The sequence below is a fragment of the Epinephelus fuscoguttatus genome, linkage group LG14 (genome assembly GCF_011397635.1).
Source record: "Epinephelus fuscoguttatus linkage group LG14, E.fuscoguttatus.final_Chr_v1".
In the NCBI taxonomy this organism is placed as follows: Eukaryota; Metazoa; Chordata; class Actinopteri; order Perciformes; family Serranidae; genus Epinephelus; species Epinephelus fuscoguttatus.
Window position 1 is genome coordinate 8,383,263 of NC_064765.1, and position 27,169 is coordinate 8,410,431.

A 27,169-nucleotide genomic window follows, 5' to 3' on the forward strand; every position below is an offset into this window, starting at 1 on the left:
CTCCTCTGCAGGGTTTCAACCAGCAACAGCTCCGACCTTCTTCAGATGAGTGTTGATTTCCTGTTGTTATGTGGCAGACTCACACTCCTACACTTACTTTCCTACTGACAGTGTGTGAACTAAAGGAGTCGCATCTTTATTCATGTAGAGAATGTTAACTGTCATACACTTCTCTCACTTGTGTAAAATGGAAAAACTAGTTCTGACTTAAATAAATCCACCTTAATCAATGATTTCTTTATGATACAGAACAGTCAGTGGAAAATAATCAAATCAAATCAGATTTAGTCACCTCTCAGTTTGCTCGCTGGAAAAACTTATTAAGACCTAAATAAACCTACTTGTGAAGTTTCCCTAAGCTGATGTTTCAACATCATGTAGGTGAGGAATAAGTAATTTCGTAGAAAAGATGCAGATAAGAGAGCAGCCAAAAATACCTCACACTCTCTGTGGAAAAGGTGATGCTCAGTGTAGGACAAAATGGCTTAATCTTTCATTTCAATCAACCATTAAAATATGAGGAGTCTCTAATATAAACATTAACCCATGCCTGTTTCGAGAGACTATTTGCTACTAGTATTTCTGCCTGGAGGTGTCATGAGAATCATAAAAACCCTTTCTTTTAAATATTAAAATTACAGTACACAATTGATTAGATCCTCTGAAACACTTTTATTGAGAAGCAAATTAAGCAAACAAGCAATTTGCAACCACAAACCACAAATTATTATCAGAAGTATTTATGAAAATGTGATGTCAACATATCTACATGTCAGTTATAACTTAAAGGGCAAATTCAGTATTTTCCAACCTGGACTTTATATATCCATGCTTTTGAGTCTAAGTGACTGATGGGAACAACAATTCTTGAAATTGGTTTAATATTGAGCAAGAGTGCGCAACCAGCAGCGACGAAACAGGCTGCAATGTAACAGTATTGGGCAATTGTGCACCAGCAATTTGAGTCTATTTAATTTCTGACAGGCTCAGATTGGTAGTATAGGTGTCTGACAACTTATGGAAAGGTTCCCTACAGAGATTAGAGTAAAATCCCTTTTGTTTAAACAGAAGCACCGCCATCGTCACACCCACCAGACTCCATTTAAATAAACTACAACGGACTTTATTCAAAGCCAACAGAAATCAAATCAAACTCAGAAAATTTATTGTGGTTCGTCTTTCCACTGTTCTGCAATCACCAACTCTAGTTTGGTAGAAACCAACCTTCAATTCACAGAGTTATATATGAATATATGCTGCCTGTGTACATGCTAAAATTACTATTTATTTGAATGGAGTCTGGCTGGTTTTGTGATAGCGATTTTGAGGCTGTTTTTAGTTAGATAAAAATGATCTTACTCTCTAACAAAAAGGTCTATCTCTGCAGGGATCCTTTCTATAATGTTGTCAGACACTTCTAATCATAATCTGAGCCTGTCAAAAAAATACCGAAGTTACCCTTTAACAAGAATAAGCACATGACTGTTCATCTATTTTAGCAGAATGCAAATACACTATAACATACAAAGTTCAGCGCTTATTTACAGAAACATTTTCGACTTCCCAGAATGCATCCGCTCAGCTCAGCTCTCAGTGGTTTCGCTTTCCACTCGAATTCTGCAACACACAGAAAGGACACAATTTTCTCACTCGTTCATTCACACATAAAAATGTACAGAGCCAGTTTTTAGGTGAAGGACAGAGATTATGTGTGGGGACAAACCTGAAGCTTCCACACCAGGAATGCCACAAAGACTCCGTAGACCATGCTCTTGACGATGAAAACACCGTAGGAGAGTTTGGCAGTCTGTGCGATCTTCAGATATTTCTCTGCACAAACATACAGATGAGGGAACATGAGCCAAAGAGGAATCATCCAGTGCACTTTACTGACACCAAGGACACTAAACAGTAGCAGGGGTGAACCACAATATATTTACCTCTTGTCAGGACACCTTCTTTAGCTGACAGAAAAAGAAGAAGAGGATTAGACGAGGGCAGATGGCTGTTCACATGTATTGTCAGTCACGTTTAGTAATTTCTGAGGTTCAAATGAAACATACCTTCTTCTCCAGAAACTGAATCTGAGTAAGATTTTGTATCTGTCCCATTGAAGAAGCTGACAGTGCACTTGAATTCAGTGTTGGGGTTGTACCACTCTTTGGCAGAGACCCTCAGCCTGCTGGTGATGGTGTAATACTTGTCCTCCCCCTGCAGGGCAGCGTTGTCAGTCGCCACACCAGGGATGGTGTCGACTCCACCGACCTGCCAGGACACACTGACATGGTCTGGGTAGAATCCAGTGGCCAAACATACAATGGTCTTCTCCGCATTGCCTCTACTGTTTTTACACTCTTTTGCTGAAGGTTGAAGCACTTTCACTGTCGGTCGGGTGACTGTAAGTTCTGGATCTGCAAAGACAAGGACAGAAATCACTAAATTAAAGCTGCACCGTCAAATTCCTGGAGATCCACAGTGAAACATGAACAGTTTTATACTTAATAACAACAAAACAACATGGTTTTGTGCTCCTCTTCAAAGCTGTTACCAAATCTATTGTTCAGATGAATGTTTGGTTTATGAGGTTATCTTACCAAGAACTGTCAGCCTGGTTCCTGCTCCAAAGTGAGCAGGGTAAGTGTTGGAGCACACCACTGACACACGTGTATAAAACTGACTGCAATGGCTGATCAAACCGAGCATGTTTTTTTTTTTTTTAATAACCGTTGTGACACATGCGGTACAGTCACAATCACCCTTTATCTCACACATGTTTTTACTCCAAGGTTTTGCCTTTATCCCTTCACTTCATCACTTTTTGAAGTTCAGAAATACTGTTTTGCAAACAAGGAAATGTTTAACAGTAGCTGACAGTGGCTTTTGGCTGTACAACAGATATTTATCTGACTCTATTGATTTTACAATTCCTTTGCCACGTCTTTGGCAACAGACCATCACAGAAATCACTGAGTGAAACATAAAACTTTTTACTCATCAATAAATTTAGCAGGACTAGGTTTAATAAAGCTCAGAAAACAAACATTTCTGCGTATGATTTTTCTAATTTTCTTACCCAACACTGTCAGTCTGGTGCCACTGCCAAAGTAAGCAGGCTCGTAGTTGGTCACACTGATACAAGGCTACAGGAAAACTGTTTGAGCTCTCAGCCCCGAAGCTGTCGACTGTCTCTGTGCTCTTTTTTCTTTAAACTGAACAATTTTAACTGTGCACATGACACTCCTAAACAGGTGCTTTAACCAAATTACATCTTTACATTATTAGACTAGTCTTACCTAAGACGGTGAGTTTAGTTCCAGCTCCAAAGTAAGCCTCTGACTGTGAGCTCACAGTGTTTCACAGAGCTGATAAGAACTCGCTGTGACATTAATAATCTGGGCTCAGAGCCAAATGTTTTATCGCTGCAGCACTTTTACAGGAGAACACAGACGAGGCTTGTTTTCGCTGACACAAACTAACTCCTGCAGAAGCTCAATCATCAGTCCACTTTGTTCACTACCATCAAATTAACTGTCTATTAAACATATCCTTAGTATTAACCTGTGAGTCATGCTCTGTGAGATGTTTCTGTCGCAGGTTTTCTTACCTAAAACAATGAGTTTAGTCCCAGCTCCAAAGTAAGCCTCGTTGTAGGAGCACAGAGACTTTTGACAGTTACAAAAACTCTTCCTGCTGCCTCTCTTTATCTCTGCCTCTTTGAGATTATCACAGCTTTGTCACTCCTTCACATGCAGAGACTTTGACTTCAGTTCACTTCAGTTTGCAAAAGAAGTCAAATGTTCCTTCACTAACTTTCACCTCTTAAACATCCTTTTGCGTTTATGGGTATTTTGTGATATTATAGCCAAATAACAGCTGTAATCATGGTTTATCATCGGTGGTTAGGAGTCAGTCGAGCTTTGGAGTGAAGGAACAGTGTCAGAAACATCTTAACAAAATCAAACTGAGCAATAATTGATGAGCTTTAAATGTGTTCTTACCCAAAACTGTTAACTTTGTTCCTCCACCAAAGTAAGCCTCAGCACCACCAGTGTCACAGTGAATGTGATCAGAGCTCAAAACTATCAAGGATGCTGCTTTTACTTTGCTTCTTTACATTTACATACATACAGCCTGTTTCTTTTGTTCAAGAATCTTTTACAACTCTCAGTAAACACACTGTTTGGCTTTATTTTAATTACTCACTAACCAAGAAGAGTCAGTTTTGTTCCCTGGCTGAAATAAGCTTCACACTGACACAAGGTTTAAGCTTACAAACAGAAAGCTCTGAGCCAAACTTGAACTAGACTTAAGTACAGTAAGTTAAAGATAAAAACACTCCAATTACAACGTTACTTTGAATTTGATTTCTTACCTAAAACAGTTAACTTTGTTCCTCCTCCAAAGAAAGCCTCTACAGCACCACCAGAGTCACAGTGAATGTGATCAGAGCTCAAAACAGCCCAAGATGCTGCTTTTACTTTGACTCTTTACATTTGAGTTTTGTATTATTTGGACTTTAAAACCAGCAACTACAAACCTCTGAATAGGTTTGGCACTGTCACAGCTCCTAAGCTTGACACCAAAAGCTCTCAGTAGAATTTAAACTAGACTTGAGTATAGTATGTTTTTTTTAAAGACACAGTAACATTTTTTTTTTTTTAATTAGTTTTGGTTTCTTACCTAAAACAGTTAACTTTGTTCCTCCACCGAAGAAAGCTTCAGCAACAGTACCATAGTCACAGTGAATGTGATCAGTGCTCAAAACAGCCCAGGATGCTGCTTTTACTTTGAATCTTAACAGGTGAGTTTTCTGTTAATGCAACTCTCCATTTTACTTTTGGTTTTACAAGTTGTATGTAACACAAACTTGTCAGTTACCACCGTATTAAACTTTATTAAAGCTTACCAAGAACAGTCAGCTTTGTTCTTTGGCCAACATAGGCTTTAGGCTGACACATGCTTAACAACACAAAGCTCGGGCTGAACTTAAACTACTCTTCAGTGCAATATTTTTACTGTAAGAATGAAACACTTACACTGCTTTTTTTGATTAGTTTTGATTTCTTACCTAAAACAGTTAACTTTGTTCCTCCACCGAAGAAAGCTTCATAACCACCAGAGTCACAGTGAATGTGATCAGTGCTCAAAACAGCCCAAGATGCTGCTTTTACTTTGGAGCTTTACATTTGAGTTTTGTATTAAATATAACTTTCCTGTTTTTTAAAAAGTTGTGTGCAATACAAACCTTTCACTTTCACTTACCAAGAACAGTCAGTTTTGTTCCCTGGCCGAAATAAGCTTCGTTCTGACACAGCGACTGAGCTTAACAACAAAAACCTCTTCGCAGAGCATAAGTGCTGTACGTCTCTTTAAAACAAACACGCCAGTAACAATGCTTTTTTAAATTAGTTTTGATTTCTTACCTAGAACAGTTAGCTTTGTTCCTCCACCAAAGAAAGCCTCTGCATTGGTGGTCACAGTGAATGTGATCAGTGCTCAAAACAGCCCAAGATGCTGCTTTTACTTTGCTTCCTCACGTTGGAGATTACGAATAAAAGCAACTTTCCTGTTTTTCACAATACAAGCCTCTCAGTTACCACCCTGTTAGACTTCATGTTAACTCTGTTTTGTCGGTTTGTTCCTTTACTGAAATAGACTTTGAGCTAACACGTTTCAGTTCATCAACAAAAAGCTCAGAGCCGAATTTAAACCAGACTTGAGTGCTGTAAGTTTCTTAACTAAACCATCACAATGCCTTTTAAGATTTGTTTTGATTTCTTACCTAAAACAGTTAACTTTGTTCCTCCACCGAAGAAAACTTCTGAGCCCTGGGTCACAGTGCTCTGGATCAGTGCTCAAACCAGCCCAAGATACTGCTTTTACTTTGAATCTGAAAATGTCCTTTTTCCTCTCTTCATGTTTTTACTAGTTTTATGCAAGACAATGTTTTCAGTCACCACCCTGTTAGACTTTATCTTAACGATTGTAGGTAATGGGCGTAGGCTACAAACAGACACATTCTTTCAGCTTAAGAAACTAAATTTCAAAACTAAATTTCTCGACCTGAGTGCATTAAGTGTAAGAAAAACAAAACAAAGCAATTACAACACTATTTTGATTTCTTACCTAAAACAGTTAACTTTGTTCCTCCACCAAAGTAAGCTTCTCGGTTTGAGTCACAGTGAATGTGATCAGTGCTCAAACAGCCCATGATGCTGCTTTTACTTTGGAGCTTTACATTCTAGTTTTGTAATAAATGCAACATTCTGTTTTTTAAAAGTTAATGCAACTCAAACCTCTCAATCACCACCCTGTTAGACTTTATTTTAACAAACCAAGAACAGTAGGTTTTGTTCCCTTTGCCGAAATAGGCTCAAACACTGTCTGAGTTAAAGCCTTAGCACACAATCTCTAAGCAGAATTTAAGCTAGACTTGAGTACAGTGAGTTTCTTAAAAACACAAGAACAAATTTTAAAATTAGTTTTACATTTCTTACCTAAAACAGTTAACTTTGTTCCTCCACCGAAGTAAGCTTCATAAGCCTGGTTCACAGTGCACTGGATCAGTGCTCAAACAGCCCAGGATGCTGCTTTTACTTTGCTTCGTTACCTTTAATTTTTCTGTTGATGCAACCTTCCAAATTCCTGTCCTCTTTTTTTTGTCTCTACAAGTTGTATGTGATACAACCCTCTCAGTCACCACCCTGTTAGACTTTAGTCAGTTTTGTTCCCTGGCTGAAATAGATTTCAAACTGATGCAACGTTTAAGCTTAAGAACAAAAAGCTCTGAGCTGAACAGTAAGTTTAAGTTTGAGACACAGAGACATTAGTTTTGATTTCTTACCTAAAACAGTTAACTTTGTTCCTCCACCAAAGAAAGCTTCTGCACCACCAGAGTCACAGTGAATGTGATCAGAGCTCAAAACAGCCCAAGATGCTGCTTTTACTTTGAATCTTTACATTGAAGTTTACAAATAAATGCAACTTTCCTGTTTTTTATAACACAACCCTCTCAGTTGACTCCCTGTTAGACTTTATGCTAACTTATTAAGAACAGTCAGTTTTGTTCCCTGGCTGAAATAGGCTCTGAGCTAACACAACATTTTAGATTAACAAAAAGCGCTGAGCAGACTTTAAACTAGACTTAAGTGCCATTACAGTGCTTTTTTCGCGATTAGTTTTGATTTCTTACCTAGAACAGTTAACTTTGTTCCTCCACCGAAGTAAGCCTCTGCAGTGTTGGTCACAGTGAACTTAATCAGTGCGCAAAACATCCCAGGATGTTGCTTCTACTTTGCTTCTTTAGTTTTTAGTTTTGCAATAAATACAACTTTCCTTTGCATTAAATGCCATCAGCTGCTGCAGCGTAAGCTGTGTGTTTACACGCTGTATGCAGTACAAAACAGTTTCTCCTAATGACAGATTTGTTAGGCTTTTATATGCTGTACTTCTGTTACATGTGGATTCGTGTGAATGAATTTTGAGCTTTTACTCACCAAGAACAGTCAGTTTTGTCCCCTGGCCGAAATAAGCTTCGTACTGACACAGCGTTTAAGCTTAACACCAAAAAGCTCTGAGCAGAGCTTCAATTTTAGCTCGAGCACAGTAAGATTTTTAAAGAACTACTCCAATTACAATGGGTTTTTTTTTTACATTTGTTCTTGTTTCTTATTTTATCATAGAATGTGTGTACAATATTTATTTCTTACCTAAAACAGTTAACTTTGTTCCTCCACCGAAGTAAGCTTCATTAGCACCAGAGTCACAGTGAACGTGATCAGTGCTCAAACAGCCCAAGATGCTGCTTTTACTTTGCTTCCTTACATTTTGGTTGCTTTTAAATTTACTTCATTATATTTAACGTCGCTTTTCTTTAAATCCCAAACCAACATTTGCTACACTGCCATCTGTTTTTGCAAGTTTAATGCCACACAAAGCTTTTTACCCAAACATCAGACCTACTTTAACTTGTTCTACTTTTTTACATACCAGACAATTAATCAGAAGAACTTTTGGTGTCTTACTTACCAAGAACAGTCAGTTTAGTTCCCTGGCCGAAGTACGCTTCGTAATTGGCACAGCGCTTAAGCGTAACACTAAAAAGCTCTGAGCTGAGTTTCAACTATAAATACAATATCAGTCTTTATGCACCATTCCAATTAAAGCTTATTACATGTGTTGTGTATCATCTTTGACTTACCTAAAACAATCAGTTTGGTTCCTTTTCCAAAGTAAACTTCGTTCAAGTTATCACAGTGCAGAAATACTAAGCACGAAACTCTCAAGTCTTCCTCCACCAGATTTACCTGACACTTCTGATTATACTGAGACTCTAAAGCAGTGAGACGTTTAATCAAAATACAGTAATAAACTGGAATATTTACCTAAAACAGTCAGTTTGGTTCCTTTTCCAAAGTAAGCTTCGTTTGCATTGTCACAGTGCAGAAATACTGAACATGAAACTCTTGACTTTTTCTCCACCAGATTTAACTTTAGAAACTTTTTACTGATACATCTGTTAATACTAAGACTCTAAAGCAACGTGACATTTATAGAAACACAGTATTAAACTGGAATATTTACCTAAAACAGTCAGTTTGGTTCCTTGGCCAAAGTAAGCAGGGTCAGTGTAGGTCACAGTGTTCTCACTTCAGCTCAATATTTCAGCTTTTTCATAACAAAGTCTTTTTCCTTCACTGTCAAACCAACATTTTTGACTGTTCTGAGTTTGTCTCAGTGAACTGAAGCAGTGACAGATCCTACTTACCCAAAACAGTGAGTTTTGTCCCCTTTCCAAAGTGAGCTTCAGTCCCAGTGTCACACTGAGTGTCTCCTCCACCAAAAAGTCTCTAAACTTTCCATAATCAGCATGTAGAGACACAGTGTGATGATCCAGAGGATGAAGAAGGTTCAAACACGCAGGACGAGCTTTATAATGTCCAAATATATCCTTTATGTCAAGATGAGTGAAAGAAGCATCCTGATGCTTCACATATGATTTGAAAGTCATTTTAAAAACTATTTTTCCTGCAGATTTTCTACATATAAATGAACAGTTTGACACCAGAGTGTGCTGCCGTCCTCTACACCTTCATATTATTGATATTTCTGCTCTCTCAGTGTGTCAGGCAGCTTGTAGCCGTCTACACAATGGGTGTTAATGGGAGGAGGTTTTTGTACGGCGGGTCTATGGGGTTGTATCACCGTGGCCCCCTGTCCCCACGGTGAAAAAGCATCACACAAAAACCTGCCGTCTCTTTGCTTCTCTCCTCTCTCCCTCCCCCACCCAGCTTCTCCATATCTCAGCCTCCATCTCTGTGTGTGTGTGTGAGAGAGCAGCTGTGCAGGTCGGGCTGACTGACGGATGAACGAGCTCAGACCTGACTGCTGCTATTTCTGTGACAGCTAAGAAAAGAAGTGAGAACAGAGGGGAGGAAAAGGAAACTGGTCTTTGTTTGTGTTTGTAACAGCTCAGAGGGAGGGACATCTCTGCTGGTCACACCTCTTCATCCTCCCAGTTATCAGCCAGCTGAGGAGGAGACATGTTTACTGAGTGACATGCACCACTTCATATGTATTCATGTAATGTGAAAGGTGTCACTCGTCCTCATGAACTCAGAGATAGTTATTACCTGACACCGCGGCGCCCCTCAGCTCTATGAAGTATTTCAGCAGCTGATAAACACATTGTACACTACCTGCCAGCACTAAACATCAGACAAAATTTGCAACTAACTGGTGTAGGTGGAGACCAAAACAGAGCTAAAAGAAAGTGAGTACTGGACTTAAATTCACCAGGTGGCCTGAGACACAACTCCAGATGAGTGCTAATGTTGCTCTGGACTGTAGCTCCTGGATGTGTAAGTCGTCGTTTTGCCCCCAGGTGCCCCCCAAAAAAAGTTTTTGTAGGTTTTATAACAATAAATGACTCCAGATCTATATAATGACATCATAACTAGCTTAACACATTTTGATTTATGTCATTATATTAACTAATGATTGCAGAAGTAATGAGAGTAACAGAATTTCTTATTATTTTCTTTATTTTATTCTATTAAATTATTTAATATTTATTACATTAGACCGTATTGACATCAAAATCAGAATCATAATCCAGTTTGGTGCCAAGTCTGTTTTCACATTCAAGGAATTTGCCTTTATGTATTGGTGCAAAAAATAAGATTAAAAAAAATAATGCAAAAATTGTGACATTAATGTATTCTTCACCATGAGCTCATTTTTTTTCTTCAAAGTTTCTGTAAAATCATTTCGTCATTATTGAATAACACCAGATTTAAGGACCAGCTTTGAATTTAAATTTTAGCTTAAATACAACATGTAGCATGGATCTGTCCACTGTGTGATTCTATCTGTTCCTAAATTTAAAAAGAAATCTTCACAACAGATCCCTCTGTTATATTATTATTAATCCACATGAATGGAAATAAAAACCTAGTTTATATTCTTTTATTATACTTAATAGAAGTGAGGTAAGACACTGCACTATGAGACATCGTTAATGTTGCTAAGACCAGAATCCCAGTCTAGTTCATTACCAAGTTGGTTTTCACATACATGGAGTTTGCTTTGGGTTATTGGTGCATAATAGAATACAATAGACTTTATTGTCATTGCACAAGAAGTACAACAAAATGTGCCATGCCTGAAATATAAAAAATAGAAAATAGACAGTAATAAATTCACAACACATACATGTAAGCAATCATCCCAATCAATAAATATAGAAAATAACATTAAAAGCAGAATTGCAAGTTCTCCCATTGTATTGCACGTTTGAATCAAGAAACAAATATCAGATAGAAAAAATACCATAAACATATAGATAAAATATATTTTAAAAAAATACATGTGTGCATCTGAATTAAAATGAAAGAGCTGTACAGTGTTTAGAAGTGTTTGTGCACAAATTTGTCCCAGGAAAGAGCAGAGACTCGCAGTACAACGTATACAACTAATGTGCAGTGTACAGAGATATGTCCCAAAGATGTGTCACATTTACTCTTTTTACTTTCAGGTAAACAGCACCACATTCAGACCACTTCACATCTGAACAGCTCAGGTTAACAACAATAAAATGATTTGACCTGCCACTGTTTTTACATTGAGCGCCCACATCTAAGTGTAATCCCACATGAACCCTGCAGAGGTCAGTGTGTGATAACCTCTTGAAATTGATGAACTTTGATCTTTTTCTTCTGGCTGCAGACAGAATTAAATAATATAAGATTGCTCAATTGTAAACTTGAGCACAGAGTGACACAGATGAGACACTGCAGGATTATAATGTTGTCTGGGATGTATAAACCTAACAGTGTTAACACCTGCTGAATAATCTGAGGTGATCAGCCTTGTGGTGTTGCAGGAACGTCACTGACGGCAACTCCTGTGCCTTTAATAAACTAATGAAGTTCATCAGTTTGTTGTTTTAAGGTTTTCTTTTTCAGTTGGTGTCCTAATTTTTATTTTTATGTCACAGTTGCCTTTTATAGACCTTTATTCAACACATTAACCCTCCTCACTCATCCCTCCTCTCTGTCATCTCCTCCTGGTGTCTCCTTGATGTTGTTGTTAAGCTACTGATGCTTTCTGAATCACTGTGCTCTACTGGAGGCGCAGTAATACACAGCTGAGTCTCCAGCCTCCACAGACTGTATCTGCAGAGACGACTGAAGCGCTGAAGGCCGGGACATGGTGTGCTTGGACTTGTTGAAAGGAGCTTCAGTGTTCGCAGTATCTTTACCAAGAGAATATGTTACCAGCTGCATGTTAGCGACGCCTCTCTGTATGTACCAGAGCATGTTGTAATGTTGATCATCATCTTGTTCACACTGCAGACTCACAGCTGAGTCTCCCTCATGGCTAAATACAGATGGAGGCTGGATGATTTTTACACAGAAGGAGAAATCTGGAAAATAAGAAAAAAGATAAGTAAATGAACGATAACTTGAGCATGAAAATCTTTGAAGAGACAACACTTAAGAGAATTTAAATTACTGCAGAAGTTTAGAAGTGCAACCAAGAAGATGTTCATAGTCACAGTGATAATACAGTTATACTGAGCAAATAAAATCACTCTGTCGTCCTCTGTCAGACTGCAGGTGTAACTCACTACACTGCTACGATCACAACTTCTGAAATAAGCTCTGATCCTCCCCCTCGCCTCACACAGGTTCATAGATCTTTCTTAGTCTCTGTCTACTTGTGGACACTGAGCAGGTTTTGAGTTCTTTGCTTAAGGTTTTTTGAAGAGAGCTGATAGTAAACATACAGTGTAAATTTGTATTGTTGCTTTTATAGATCTGACCGTTTGACACTGCTGCATCAGATGGACAAATGCCCATCAGACTGGCTACAGTAAAGTGGCTGAAAGAATTTGTTTTGCTTGTATTATTGCTGCAACTTCTAGCTATTTGTGCCTCTGCACAGGCAACACTGAAGCCATAGACATTATGTTTTTGGGTTGTCCTTTTATCTGTCCCGTTCTTGTAAATAAATGATAAATACATTTTTTAAAATTTGTAGCAGATGTCCCTTTGGACCAGAAAAACTGATTAGATTTTGGTAGTAAAAGGTCAAGGTCACAGTGACGTCAGAAAACACATTTTGGACCATGATTCAAGAATTCATATGTTAAAGCTATAGTGCGTAACTTCTACAGGTCCGTAAATGTCCATTTCACCCAAGCCACTACTAGAGGAGATGACACAATGCTGATTAAGCCGATCGGCTCCTCTAACATCTCTAACATTTTTCAATATATATCATTTTTAGTATGTGTGTCAACCAGCGACATTCCCGCGTTGGCACACAGGAAATGCTTCCTCACAACAAGAAGGGAGGGGGAGGAAGAGCGGAGAGTGTCATAGCAAGAGGTAGAGCGCAGGTAGAAAGAGAAAGCAACATGGTGGAGAAGCGGCCGAGACACGGTTCAGAAGTGGATCCTACCACAAAGGCAAGTGTTACTCTGTGTACGGTGTGTGGCGACTGGCGAGTGTTACTCATTATCCGCTGGGAGGTTATGCACTATAGCTTTAATTATGACAAAGTCTGACACAAACATCTAATAGGATAAAATGATAAAGTGATGACATTTTATATCCAAAAGGTCAAAGGTCAGCTTCACTGACATCATAATATCGTATCTCAGGAACAGATAAGGTTACATTTGGTCTGATACTGAACTTGTGATACTAATCGTGGGTGCCCACCTTGAAACTGTTCTGACTGTATAGGTGGATGGATGGATAGATGGATAGATGGGTAGGTAAATAGATAGATAGATAGATGGATGGGTAGATAGATAGATAGATAGATAGATGGGTGGGTAGGTGGATAGATAGATGGGTAGGTGGATAGATAGATAGATAGATAGATAGATAGATAGATAATTAGGTAGATGATAGATAGACAGACAGACAAATAGATAAACACTCCAATTTTCATGAGTTGAAGTGAAACATCTAAGGCTCTTTCTATGTACACAAAAGGCTTAGTCTCAAATTTTGCTCACACATTTGCTTGAATCCGTATTTGAGAACACTTTGCCACCATAATCCATATTCCATCCACTCCACCTGACAGATGCAGCACATCATCATGCTGATTCAACAGCATCATTACTACACAGGTGTTGCAAGTTTTTAGGGAGCGTGTAGGAATGTCCACCAAAGCTTTTGCCTGTGAACTCTGTGATCATTTCACTACCATAACCCATCTCCAGTGCCGTTTCTCAGAATTTGGCAGTACATCTAGTGAGCCAGCTGAGGACCTCTACATCTGGATTCTTCACCTGCAAGATTGTCTGAGACCAGCCATTGAGATGAGCGTCCCTATGAGGGTTTCTGTCAGTTTGTGCTGAAATTCTTTGTATGGCAAACCAACAGTAACCTCAGTTGTCCAGGAGGCTGGTCTCAGACCATGTTGCAGGTGAAGAAGCTGGACATCCAGCACTCACTGTTTTTCCTCCTTTATCAGTTTGCACCTCGTTTATCGTCCACAGAACGAGGCTGCACGCCAACATTTTCAGAACAAAATAAAACAGGCTGCAGTGAGAGTCTCTCTCCATGGGATATTTAAAAATAGTGGATTTGTGCATTTAGTCCTTCTCAGGCAAGCTCAGGGGTTTAGAGTTGTCGTAGCCCACAGGAACGATGCTCGGCGACGTTTTGTTTTTCTCCAAGTGAGGATTAGAATATATGCAGTTCACATAATCCGGTCAAAATTAATATATATTAATGCTGGAAGATTTACTCATTACTGAAAGTGTCTGTCATATAAAAACTTAAGTAATAGTCAAAGTTGTCATGAAATATTCAAGGTGTGTAAAATGTGTACCGTACTGCTCAGTGGAAATGGGGCTTTATATTAAGTTAGAAACCAATATTGTCTCAGTGTGACTTACACTACTCTCCAGGTTGATTTAATGATATTATACCAAACAAGCCACAGCTCCTTCCTGCCTGTGTGCCATCTGTGACAGCCGCACTAGTTATTTGTACGACTGTCTGGTCTGCGTGCATCACTGTGACTGGCGGCACAGTAGTAGGTGCTGCTGTCATTCAGGAACAGCCCAGGAACTTTAAGAGTGAAGCTGTTTTTGGATGTGTCAATAGACGACTGGAAGCGCCCTTCATTTTGTTGGTACTCTCTGGTGAGGTACTCCACTGGAGCTCCGTAGTGTTTTTGTCGATACCAGTACATGGTGAAGCTGCCCATGCTCGACCCTGCACCCATGCTGCACTCAAAGCTCACTGTGAGTCCGGGGCGGGATGTTTGATCTCCTGACTGAAGAACTACAACAGTGAGACCTGCAGCACATGAAAGATGTTTTATCATGTATAACCTTGATGTACGGAACTGTAAATTAAATCAAATATATGATGTGTAAATGTGATGAGAGCACTGTTAGTAAGTACATCCATTATAAGTTGATACATAAAACCCACCTGAGCGTAAAAGAAGCAAGAGGTAAAGGACTGTGATCAACATGTTAGCAGTGAGCCATCCTCCAGCTGAATGAGGCACACCTCAGTCTGCTCAGTACAAAAAAACCACAAGGTCACGTGATCACATCACTGCAGTGTGAGCCTCTTTACTGGTTCCCAGTATGTTTTACAATAGATTTTACTGATTACTTTAAAGGCTCTTCATGGTCTCTCTCCCAGCTTTATCTTCAACCTCTTAGTGCTCTACACGCCAGGACGTACTTTGAGGTCCTCAGGCAGCAGAGGTCTTTTGTCTGTTCCAGAGGCTTGGCTGAAATCTAAAGGGGACAGAGTGTTTGCCGTCAGGGCCCCGAGGCTCTGGAAAGGTCTGCCCAAGGAAATCAGGTTGGCCGAGTCAGTGATCTCTTTTAAGTCCCTTCTTAAAACATTCTTTTATTGGAAAGCCTTTCCTGATTTTACTTAAGTTTTAAGTTCATTTAAACTGTCTTTTATTTCCTCAGTTCTTATACACAATCAGTTGTTGTTTTCACGTCTTGTCCATGTAACTATTGATATGTTAAGACCGTTGTAACTCTGTTTTGCAAAGCGCTTTATAAATAAAGATTATTATTATTATCAGTGTTGCAAAAGTCAAGCATTCAGTGATTCCTCCAGAATGTATTTTCAGGTGGTAAAGCATCTGAAACAGCATTTACACCGTGACATCAAAAGTGAGACGAATGTTTTTAGTATTTTTGGTATGATAATATTTGAAGTAACAACTGGAAAATATACTTACACACTTGAATCACTGGTTAATAAATGTAACGTACAATGTAAAGTATTACATTCCATTTATTCTTACAATATGTTGTCCTCATTGTTTAATTAGCAGCTCTTGCAATGTCATAATTTTCTGTTAATGTAATAATTTTGCTCCAGGAACTTGATATCATTTGTGTAATTATCATTAGTTTAATTATTTTTTGTTTAATAATGCCATTTTTGTTCCACTTTATGAGGGTTTGCTGCTGTTTTTTTAAGTTTAAATTTTATATTTAAAAAAATCTGAACGATAATGTAAGCGATTATTTTATAACATTTCATTGCACTGAATGCTGTCCATCACCTGTACAGTGTCCGGCCCTGGTGGAACGTGATTGGTCAGTCCTGATTTAGGCGGTCATTTTAAACTCACATTGCCCCGCCCACTTTTTTCGCCACTCAAGTGGAACCGACTGACCGTTAAAACACTCACCAGGTAATAATTATTACACACCTTAACATAATTAATGCGTTAAACATTATTACGCTGGCCATTGACATTTATTACAGTTTGTGTCGCATTTCATAAGCGAGATAAGTTTTAGTTAAGTTATGTCGCCTCCGGACGGCCATGACGGAATGACCGTGTTGGAACTACTGTTGGACAGGTGTTACCAAGTGTCGTCGACTCCTGTGCACCTGTCTTGCTGAAAGGGCCTCCTCTCCAAGACGTCCTCTCCAACATGCTAGAAGTCACTGCTTTGTTTTACGAGGTAAGCCTTTGTTTCTTGTTCCAATATATGTATCATGATTTGATGCTGACGCTTAGTTTAAGGTTACTTGGTCTAGCTAACATTTGGTCAAGCTAACGGTCGGCTAAGCTAACGGTTGGCTAAGCTAAAGGTCGTCTAAGCTAACGGTCGGCTAAGCTAACGGTTTTGGGGCTGTAAGGTTACAGCAGATTGAACGTATCTGCTCTCCTGCTGTTTTATGATAAGACTTTATTAATCCCACACCGGGGAAATTTGCAAATTACAGTGTTAAAAATGGATAAATATATTATAAAGTACAAATTAGATAAAATACTAAACATAAAAAGCAAACAAAGTGTGTATAAAGGTTGATAGTAACGTACAGAATAGATACAGATGCTGTATGTTCATGATTGATAGTTGCACAGAATAACTGAAATACACACATGGTTTGTAGTATATTAACTGTAAATATAGAGAAAGTGGCCTGTAAATATAAATGCACAGTATATAATATTGCAATAATAAATAAGATAATTGTTCTATAGTAACAATTCAGTGTAACACACTGTGCAGCATGTACATATTCGACTTTAACTGTCACACTTAAGTCTCTTAAGAGTGTATTTACTGTACTTTGCATACTCTAAGTACATGACCATAAAACCTCCTAAGTGTATAGAATATTATCCATACAGTAGCCTATTTGTTATATCATGACACTTTTTTGCACTACCTGTACCACAACCCCTTAATGGTAAATATATATATACTCTATGTATGATAGATAGGCTAGATATAGACATATATATATATATATATATATATTTATTTTTTTTTTTTTTACATATAACCTGAGGTGGAAATAGTGCAGTACTGTGTTGGAAGTGATGGGTGATGACGCAGAGGCAACAACAGTTTTATGTTATGTCATGCTGCTATGCTGTCTTTTGTGGTTGTTGTCCTGGTGTTGGCTGCTAAATTTAACCCACAGAGGTCGTTGTCATTGACCTTTGTGTAGTATTGAAATTGACATTGATTGTGAATTAATTTCTTATCCTGGCTCAATGTGTTTGTCATTTTGTTTGGACAGTGACAGCTGCTTTTGTAGCATATTATCCCCTTTGGTATTGTTGGAACGTTTTGAGTCAACTTCATGGCAATTTCAGAGGCTGTTTAATTGTATTACGTTTTTCTGAAAGGTCACACAACATCACACTCATGAACAGTTGAATTAGTCATTTATTTCAGAACAATTCCTGCGACTTAGCCTTGCAATAACGAATAATGTAATTGTTCTATAGTAACGTTTCAGTGTAACACACTGTGTAACACGTATATATTTACCTTTCACTGTCACACTTAAGTATCTTCAGGGTGTATTTTCTTTACATACTCTCAGTTTATGCACATAAAATCTCCTAAGTGTATAGACTATCATCCATATAGTATTTATGATGTCATGATAGTTTTTGCAGTGCCTGCACTTTTGTACCACAACCCTGAATATACTTGTTGTCCAGCGCTTGAATATATAGCAGCAACAAGTTTGCTCACATTCAGTTCTGTAGTTTCGTTAACTTTTATGTCTGTATTTCTTTTAAGGCAAATTTCCTCTCTGTGTGTATACCAAGAGCTACTGATTTAACCTTCAGTCTCAGGATCCTGAATATGAAAACAACAGAGAAAAAGGAGAGCAGGGTTTTTAGTGAGGGGGTGACATTAAACCACATCACTGTGTACTGGCAGCGCAGAAATACACAGCTGAGTCTGATGGAGTTGCACTGTTAATGATCAGAGCTCCTGTTTTGATGTCCTGTCTTGTCATTGCAAACTGGTTTTCAAACTGCTTCTCATAGATGGGGTCACTGCCAGTGTAGCTGTATCCAATTAAATTCATCAGACTGCTCTGTGTTTGCTGGTACCAGAGCATTATATCAAGGTTGTTATCATTGTGACTGCATTTAAATTCCACCCTGGCCTTTTCGTCGACTATTCTTGGATCAGATTGTTGAAACGTCACACTCTTAGCTCGATCTGTGGGGAAAACAGATTCAAAAAGTGGTTGATACAGAAGCCATGATAAAAAAAAAAATTCATATGGTTGCTGAAAAAAAACATAATAACACAATTAAATTGTTATTTTTGCAATTAATTTCATTACATGGAAGCAAAATGAGCAGCAATCCGAAAACAGTTAGAGACATCCTCCAGGTTTTCTCTGCTGTTGGTGAAACTTCCTTCAGTAAGAGTCTGTATGAAGAGGCACACTGCCTCATGTGAACAGATGAGGGTTTTTAGTGAGGGAGTGGCATTAAACCACATCACTGTGTACTGGCAGCGCAGAAATACACAGCAGAGTCTGATGGAGTTGCACTGTTAATGATCAGAGCTCCTGTTTTGATGTCCTGTCTTGTCATTGCAAACCGATCTTCAAACTGCTTCTCGTTGACGGGGACACTGCCAGTGTAGCTGTATCCAATTAAATTCATCAGACCGCTCTGTGTTTGCTGGTACCAGAGCATTAAATTAAGACCACTATCATTGTGACTGCATTTAAATTCCACTCTGGCCTTTTCGTCGACTATTCTTGGATCAGATTGTTGAAACGTCACACTCTTAGCTTGATCTGTGGGGAAAACAGATTCAAAAAGTGGTTGATACAGAAGCCACAGTGAGAAATCAATTGTGTAGTTACTGTAAAAAAAAGAAAAAAAGAAAACATGCAATAGATTATTATTTCTGTTGTAATTTCATTACATGGAAGCAAAATGAGAAGAAATCCGATCACAGTTGGAGACATCTTTCAGGTTTTCTCTGCTGCTGATGAAACTTCCTTCAGTGAGAGTCTGTATAAAGAGGCACACTGCCTCATGTGAACAGATGAGGGTTTTTAGTGAGGGAGTGGCATTAAACCACATCACTGTGTACTGGCAGCGCAGAAATACACAGCCGAGTCTGACACCTTTGCTTTGCGTACAACCAGAGCTCCTGTCACTGTGTCTTCTCTTGTCAGCTCGAATTCTTTGTCAAACTGACCCTCATAGTTTTGGTCACTGTTTGCATATCCATATCCAATGAGGGTCATAGACATGCTGTCCGCTCTTTGCTGGTACCAGAGCATTACATCAAGGTTGTTATCATTGTGACTGCATTTGAATTCCACCCTGGCCTTTTCGTCGACTATTCTTGGATCAGATTGTTGAAATGTCACACTCTTAGCTCGATCTGTGGGGAAAACAGATTCAAAAAGTGGTTGATACAGAAGCCATGATAAAAATACCTTTCATTTAGTTGCTGTAAAAAAAACAAAAAACAAAACATAATTAAACTGTTATATCTGTAGTAATTTCATTACATGGGAGCAAAATGAGAAGAAATCCGATCACAGTTGGAGACATCTTTCAGGTTTTCTCTGCTGCTGGTGAAACTTTCTTCAGTGAGAGTCTGTATTTGAGGCACACTGCCTCATGTGAATAGATGAGGGTTTTTAGTGAGGGAGTGGCATTAAACCACATCACTGTGTACTGGCAGCGCAGAAATACACAGCAGAGTCTGACACCTTTGCTTTGCGTACAACCAGAGCTCCTGTCACTGTGTCTTCTCTTGTCAGCTCGAATTCTTTGTCAAACTGACCCTCATAGTTTTGGTCACTGTTTGCATATCCATATCCAATGAGGGTCATAGACATGCTGTCCGCTCTTTGCTGGTACCAGAGCATTACATCAAGGTTGTTATCATTGTGACTGCATTTGCATTCCACCCTGGCGTTTTCATCGACTATTCTTGGATCAGATTGTTGAAATGTCACACTTTTAGCTCGATCTGTGGGGAAAACAGATTCAAAATGGTGGTTGATACAGAAGCCATGATAAAAATACCTTTCATTTAGTTGCTGTAAAAAAAAAAAAAAAACATAATTAAACTGTTATATCTGTAGTAATTTCATTACATGGGAGCAAAATGAGAAGAAATCCGATCACAGTTGGAGACATCTTTCAGGTTTTCTCTGCTGCTGGTGAAACTTCTTCAGTGAGAGTCTGTATAAAGAGGCACACTGCCTCATGTGAACAGATGAGGGTTTTTAGTGAGGGAGTGGCATTAAACCACATCACTGTGTACTGGCAGCGCAGAAATACACAGCCGAGTCTGACACCTTTGCTTTGCGTACAACCAGAGCTCCTGTCACTGTGTCTTCTCTTGTCAGCTCAAATTCTTTGTCAAACTGACCCTCATAGTTTTGGTCACTGTTTGCATATCCATACCCAATGAGGGTCATAGACATGCTGTCCGCTCTTTGCTGGTACCAGAGCATTACATCAAGGTTGTTATCATTGTGACTGCATTTGAATTCCACCCTGGCGTTTTCATCGACTATTCTTGGATCAGATTGTTGAAATGTCACACTTTTAGCTCGATCTGTGGGGAAAACAGATTCAAAAAGTGGTTGATACAGAAGCCATGATAAAAATACCTTTCATTTAGTTGCTGTAAAAAAAAACAAAAAAAAAAAACAACATAATTAAACTGTTATATCTGTAGTAATTTCATTACATGGGAGCAAAATGAGAAGAAATCCGATCACAGTTGGAGACATCTTTCAGGTTTTCTCTGCTGCTGGTGAAACTTCCTTCAGTGAGAGTCTGTATTTGAGGCACACTGCCTCATGTGAATAGATGAGGGTTTTTAGTGAGGGAGTGGCATTAAACCACATCACTGTGTACTGGCAGCGCAGAAATACACAGCCGAGTCTGACAGCTTTGCTTTGCGTACAACCAGAGCTCCTGTCACTGTGTCTTCTCTTGTCAGCTCGAATTCTTTGTCAAACTGACCCTCATAGTTTTGGTCACTGTTTGCATATCCATATCCAATGAGGGTTATAGACATGCTGTCCTCTCTTTGCTGGTGCCAGAGCATTATTACGAGGGAAGTATCGTCATGGCGGCAGTTAATCTGGACCTCAGTGCCCTGCTTCACTATCTGTGGAGGAGATTGTTGAAATACTACAGCGTTCACCTGACCTGTGAAGAAAACAGATTAATGAAACTGTTACTGTAGCAAAAAACAAGGAGACAGTACCATATTAATATTAATATTATTAAATATGTTGATTCTTTTAGCATTTTAAACACGAATAGTTTCATATTATTCAGGATGAAATTTAAGATCTCACAAGAAAACCAGATGAAGAGGATACCAAATATGAGCATAGGTGAAGACATTGTTATACACTGATGTGAGAAAAGCATTGCTCTGAGGAAAATAAGGCTCAAGGTAATTAGGGAGAGCATTGTGTTCATCACAATATTCTGTTGAGAGACGCTTCATGTCAGGTGCTGTACCTCCACCTATTGGTTGAATCTGTTCAGGACAGTGATTATATGACTGCAGGTGGTTGCTTTCTAGGAAGTACATTAATAGTTTGTTTTTGAAACAAATGATCATTAATGCAGTATGTCATTTTAGAGAGCAGTTTATTCATTTTTTGCTGTCTTTCTTCTTTCCTGGCTTTTATTGATATAAGTGAGACAAAATGTGTAGTAAAAGTCACTGATATGATCTCCTCCACAGTGTAGTGAAGTTCCTTCATTTGATTATTATCAGTGTGAGTCAGGTGTCTTAGCTGTATGATTTTGTCACAGACCTGAGGTCTGCCACAGCACTGTGCAGACTGGTAGCACACAGATAAACTGCCTCATCTTTATGCTGAATGCTGGTTATTGTCAGAGACCACTGCTTGTCGCTTGATTTCAGTGCCTGAAAACCAGATTTGAATCCTTCTTCGTAGTTTACAGTCCCAGCTACGACAGACACAATAAACTGAAAACTTTCTCCTTTCGGCTGTCGGTACCAGAACAGATATGGATAATCGGTGTCATTCTGGTAGCAGTGCATTTCTGCTGAGCCACTGGGAGGACTGGAGATGTAGTGGGGCCACTGAGTGATCAGCACAGACTGAGAAACATCTGAAACACAGAAAAGTTACTACCAGCATGCTGAACTAATATCTACTATATCACTTCATATTATATCTTTATTATTAAATTCTGGTGCACTGGTAAAGTCAAAAGTTGATATTAACTTTACCTGCAGCCCAAAGCACAAAGAAAGTCACGCTGGTGAAGCCTGGGATCATTTTGATTCAGAAAGAGGAAGTGAAATGAAGGAAAATATGAGGCAGTGCTTGATATTTGTGTGGAGGAAATGACATCAGAGGGTTAAATAGACTGAAGAGAAGACACAGAGGGATGTGGACAAGACTCATTAGTATGGAGCAGTTGTGTTGGCAGGCTTTAGATGCAGAACAATAACATGTATCAGCGTGATTCATACAGCATGATTTACACACCTCACACATTACTTTTATTCACTTCTTTGTCTTCTCAGAGCAGGGATAGAAAGCTACAACATCTGAATTATGCTGCTGTCTTCATAAAGTGTAGGTCTGATGCAGGTGCACTTTATTGTGGCCCACCAGCTTTTTGTAAAAGGAGCCAGAGGAGTTGAAACACTGTGCTGACTGGCTGCACAGAAGTACTCTGCGCTGTCTGCTGACTTTATTTTGGAGATTACAAGCTGAGCTCGGCCCTTCGCCTGGCCCGTTATGTTGAAACGTGCCTCAAAGTTTTTCTCAAGGGTTGGTCTTTCATAATAAAGCAGTCCGATCAGCTCCATGTCCCTCTGGCCTCCTGCTGCTGACTTGTGCTGGTACCAAAGCATGTAGGGGTAGTCGTTGTCTCCATGGTAACAGTCCAGACGGGCTTCTTCTTGTTCAGGTTTTATCAGAGGAGGTGATTGTTTGATCGTAGGCAATGATAACACAATGTCTAGAGGATAGAAATAAAAACTGAATGTAAAAATAAAAGTTTGTTAGTTTGTTTGTTAGTTTGTTATTTTATGACTCTTACCTGTGAGCAAAGACAGAGATAAAAACAAAATGACAAACATTTTAAATTTCCTCATGTGGACATAATGTTCTCTGTGGTGGCTCATATCTTAAACACAGATATGAAAAGGCATTAATGAAAATACATCAGTGAGAAACTTTCCTTTATTGTGTGATTGTAGTGAGGAAGGAGGAGCTTACAGCAATCTTCATGTCGGTGTGTTTTTACTGCTCTCTGCTGTTCAGTGTTTGATTTAATTCATACTGAGGTCAACTTGGAGAATAACTGCACAGCCTTGTGACTTTATCTGTAGAGTTGTGTATTTTTACAAATACATATAACATTCTCAGGAGTTTTTAACCCTTTTCTTAAACCACTCTGAAATGTTTGTACTTATTAAAAGAAATCTGTCACTTTACAACCAATTGCCAGAAGAAAGCATTTGGTTATGGTTAGAAAAAGATCATGTTTTGACTTAACATGCATAATTTGGGGGACACAACCCCTGTTGGAAATGCAGCAATGTCTTGTTAAAAAACAATCGCTTTTCATGGCGCTATCCCTGACGTAAAAACAGCAATGGGTCACTAGAAAACACCCATGTTTAAAAGCTAAAAAGCCACTGGAAATACAGCAATGGTTTGCTAATCACAGCCCCTTTTGTTTTGATTGCTGCTTTTGAACAGTGGTCTGCAGCTTCAGCTTGGCAGGCATCTGTATCATGTCATTTGCCATTCGCTCTTCCTCTGAATGACAAAGTCAGCTCATGCAACGTCACTTTAGAAATGTTGATTTGATACGTATGAAGGATACAAATGTAACGTGTCCCTGGTTTGCAGAAACTTACAATGTCGACTGGGCTGTCCTTTATTATTTTATTCTTTGTTTTTCATCAATAACAATAACAACAATGAACCAACAGTAATACGTTTTGAAAAAATGTCACATGATTTCAGTGGTTTCCTATTGGTGTGCTGTTATCTCCTGGATCATTTTAGAGGTTTTTGTATGAGAGCGTCCCTGTCTTTATGACTGTGCACCTATGCTTGCCGCTCCAAAATATTCTTTGCTGTCTTCAGGATGTTTCAGTTTCATGATGCGAAGATAAGCTGTTTTCTCTCCATCTCCACTCACGCTAAATTTGTTCACAAATGCTGGCTCAACCTTAGGAGTTTTATAATAAATGTAGGCGATCAGCTTCAGGGCAGTGTCTCCTGCTGAGCGCTGATACCAGAGGATAGTGTCATATCTTGAGATGTCATGTGTGAGGCTCAGGTTGACTCCAAAATCTGGTTTCCATAACAGGTCAGCTGGAGTCTGAAATACTTTTTCGTTACTCAGGCAAACTCCTGTAAGGGGAGAGATTAAGACACTGTTAAATTATTGTACATTTGGAGTTGCATAGTTACATTCGGTGGAAAAAGAAATCATTAGTATGTGAGTAGATTAATGTGTTTTACCTGGATTGCTTCCCTAGCACTTTATTACAGATTAAGTAGAAGGTACAGTACCTTTAATCCAGAGCACAGTGATGATGCAGACGATGAGATGAGATGGCATCTTGTTGAATGTGAAAAACTAACTGGGATCTCAGCAGAGCTTTGTGGAGCAGACGGAGGGGCAGGAAGTGATGCAGAGAAATCAGAGCATAGTTTGACACTAAGACACGACACTTCATTCAGTCTGATTGTCTTTTAGGAGAATAAATAGCCTTCTCTCTGTTTCCTTTACTGAACAATGGGAGAAGGACAAAGTTTTGACATTAACTGTTTGGGGTTTTGCTCCATATGTACTATTGACTTATTGAGGCTTTTCTATCAGTGCACTCTAAAAGCTTTGGTGCTTCAGTTCAAGAATACAAAGGATGGGGATTCTCATCACAACTCACTCATTAAAATTACTTTGATACCAGGTAAATCAATCTGTATTTAACATGCAATAGAGAAGTGAAATCCCTCCCCTGTCAGTGTTTCCAATGGTATCTTATTTCAGAAAAAAGTATGTACAGCAGTCAATGTTGAGAGACAGATAATTTTTTTTAATTGTGCCATGAATTACACATTATGTGGTGTTAATTTAAATGATAATTTTGCAAGTCAAGAAAGTTTGTGGTACATTTGTCAATATACCATTTAGTTTTGTGTGAAATTGCTCGGTGAAGCCTCTCCCTCGTCCAACATGGCCATTACCTTGGCACAAATGTCACCATAATATCTTACCTGATGAGTTTTATCCAGTGGTTCCTGGTGTTTTTTATCTGTCAGTGCTCGTGTAAGTACATCCTGCCATGAAACACACAGACATGATAGCTTCAGCAGAAGAGAAAGTTATAGCATCACTTAAGTGACTTTTAGGTATTTAGTGTTTCTTATTATGTATTTTCATTTTCACAGTCCTACACTTGGACAGTTTCACAACAAACCTCAACTGTCTTGACCTCAAGAAATTATTTGTAGTACAGTACATGAATATCTTATTATGAAGTGGTTATCTGTAAGGAAACAGCAAGAGAGAAATTGGACCAGCATGTAGAGAATGAGTTACTCTGTCATGGATAAAATGCAGTATTAAGTGATGACAGGGTCTTTGCTGTTTGAGCTCACTCATTAAACTGAGTCACATTTAAGTAGGAAGCAAACATTATCTAAAAACCATGAGTGGCTTCATGTAGTTGGACTTCAAACCGATATCTATATGCTAAAGAGTCCACTAAATACATTTCTGACAACATTTAAGGCAAGAAATAGTCCGTGCAGTAACACTGCAGTAACACTTATTTGATCAGCGCTGCCAGGTTTGACAGATGTTTGCTTTTTGACATTTTTACATGTTAGAATTTGTACGTGTCTAGCTCATGATGATATGACTGCCTCAAACCAAAGTACGACCACAGAGGCAGGTGTGTGGGAGCAGTTTATTTCATGTGTTATTATAAACCACTGATGAGAAAAGCTTGTGCAGAGTTTTTGTTACGTTGAGGGGGGATATTTTTCATCGTGCTTCTCGAGCTGCACAGTAGTAAACTGCACTGTGCTCTTGTTTTAAAAGGTTGACTGTAAGAGAGCCATTCTTTGCTGTATTTTGCCCCAAATCTCCAGATATGTTAAAAACGTCTTTATTTGGCTCTTCCATTGTGACCATTTTGTAGTTCAAATATTCAATGAGTTTCATAGCTGTGTCTTCAGGTGACCGCTGGTACCAGAGCATCACCCTGTAGTCAGTTTTATCATGGCTGCAGAACATCTGCACCTTGTCACCAGGTTTTGTGATGAGATCAGAGGGAGACTGACGGACATCAAGACCCAGGCAAACACCTAGAAAGATAATAAAAGAACTCATTCACTTCAAATTAAACCATTTTTACATTCATAGGAGCTCATGTAAAAGTAATTACCTGCTACGCAACAGAAGAAGAGAAAACAGATCATTTTTACTTCCTCAGTGTAAAGTAATTAGTCAAGAGCCCTTCCTTCCAATTTGTGTCACAGTGTTAGGGATTTGAGTTAGATAACACTGACTAACCATTAGCAACAGAAATATACTTGTGCTTCTGCTGAGATGAGTCTTGAAAAGGAAAATGAAGTGTTATGAATAAAACATTTCCTGCATACAGGCTAACCAAGAGCAGCTAGCTGGGAGGGGCCTGTTCAGGTTCTAACTCAAGGCCATACATGTTGACAAAGGTTAGCGCAGTTTTTGTATGAAGGAGGAAGTAAGAGCAGTCACTGTGCTCTGCTGGCTGCACAGTAGTAAACTGTACTGTGCTCAAATCTGGATGGTCTCAATATAAGTGAGCCATTCTTTGCTGTATTTCCACTCA

General features: G+C 38.9%; 2 protein-coding genes across 2 annotated transcripts in view; one reads left to right on the forward strand and one right to left on the reverse strand.

Annotated features, from left to right (window-relative positions):
• Nucleotides 1–652: 652 nt before the first annotated feature.
• On the reverse strand, nucleotides 653–22,598 carry LOC125901232 (M1-specific T cell receptor beta chain-like). Its single transcript, XM_049596795.1, has 7 exons — nucleotides 22,550–22,598; nucleotides 22,121–22,428; nucleotides 5,263–5,305; nucleotides 2,064–2,411; nucleotides 1,941–1,964; nucleotides 1,724–1,830; nucleotides 653–1,617 (listed from the first exon to the last, which is right to left on the reverse strand). Exons 1-7 carry the CDS (start codon nucleotides 22,596–22,598, stop codon nucleotides 1,591–1,593), a joined length of 906 nt encoding a protein of 301 aa, XP_049452752.1. The 3' UTR covers nucleotides 653–1,590.
• ccdc177 (coiled-coil domain containing 177) overlaps nucleotides 16,157–27,169 on the forward strand; it is a 135,623-nt gene continuing 124,610 nt past the window's right edge. The window contains exons 1-2 of the mRNA XM_049596787.1: nucleotides 16,157–16,206; nucleotides 16,379–16,483. The gene's annotated coding sequence lies outside the window, so the exon portion shown is untranslated. The remainder of the gene's footprint in view (nucleotides 16,207–16,378; nucleotides 16,484–27,169) is intronic.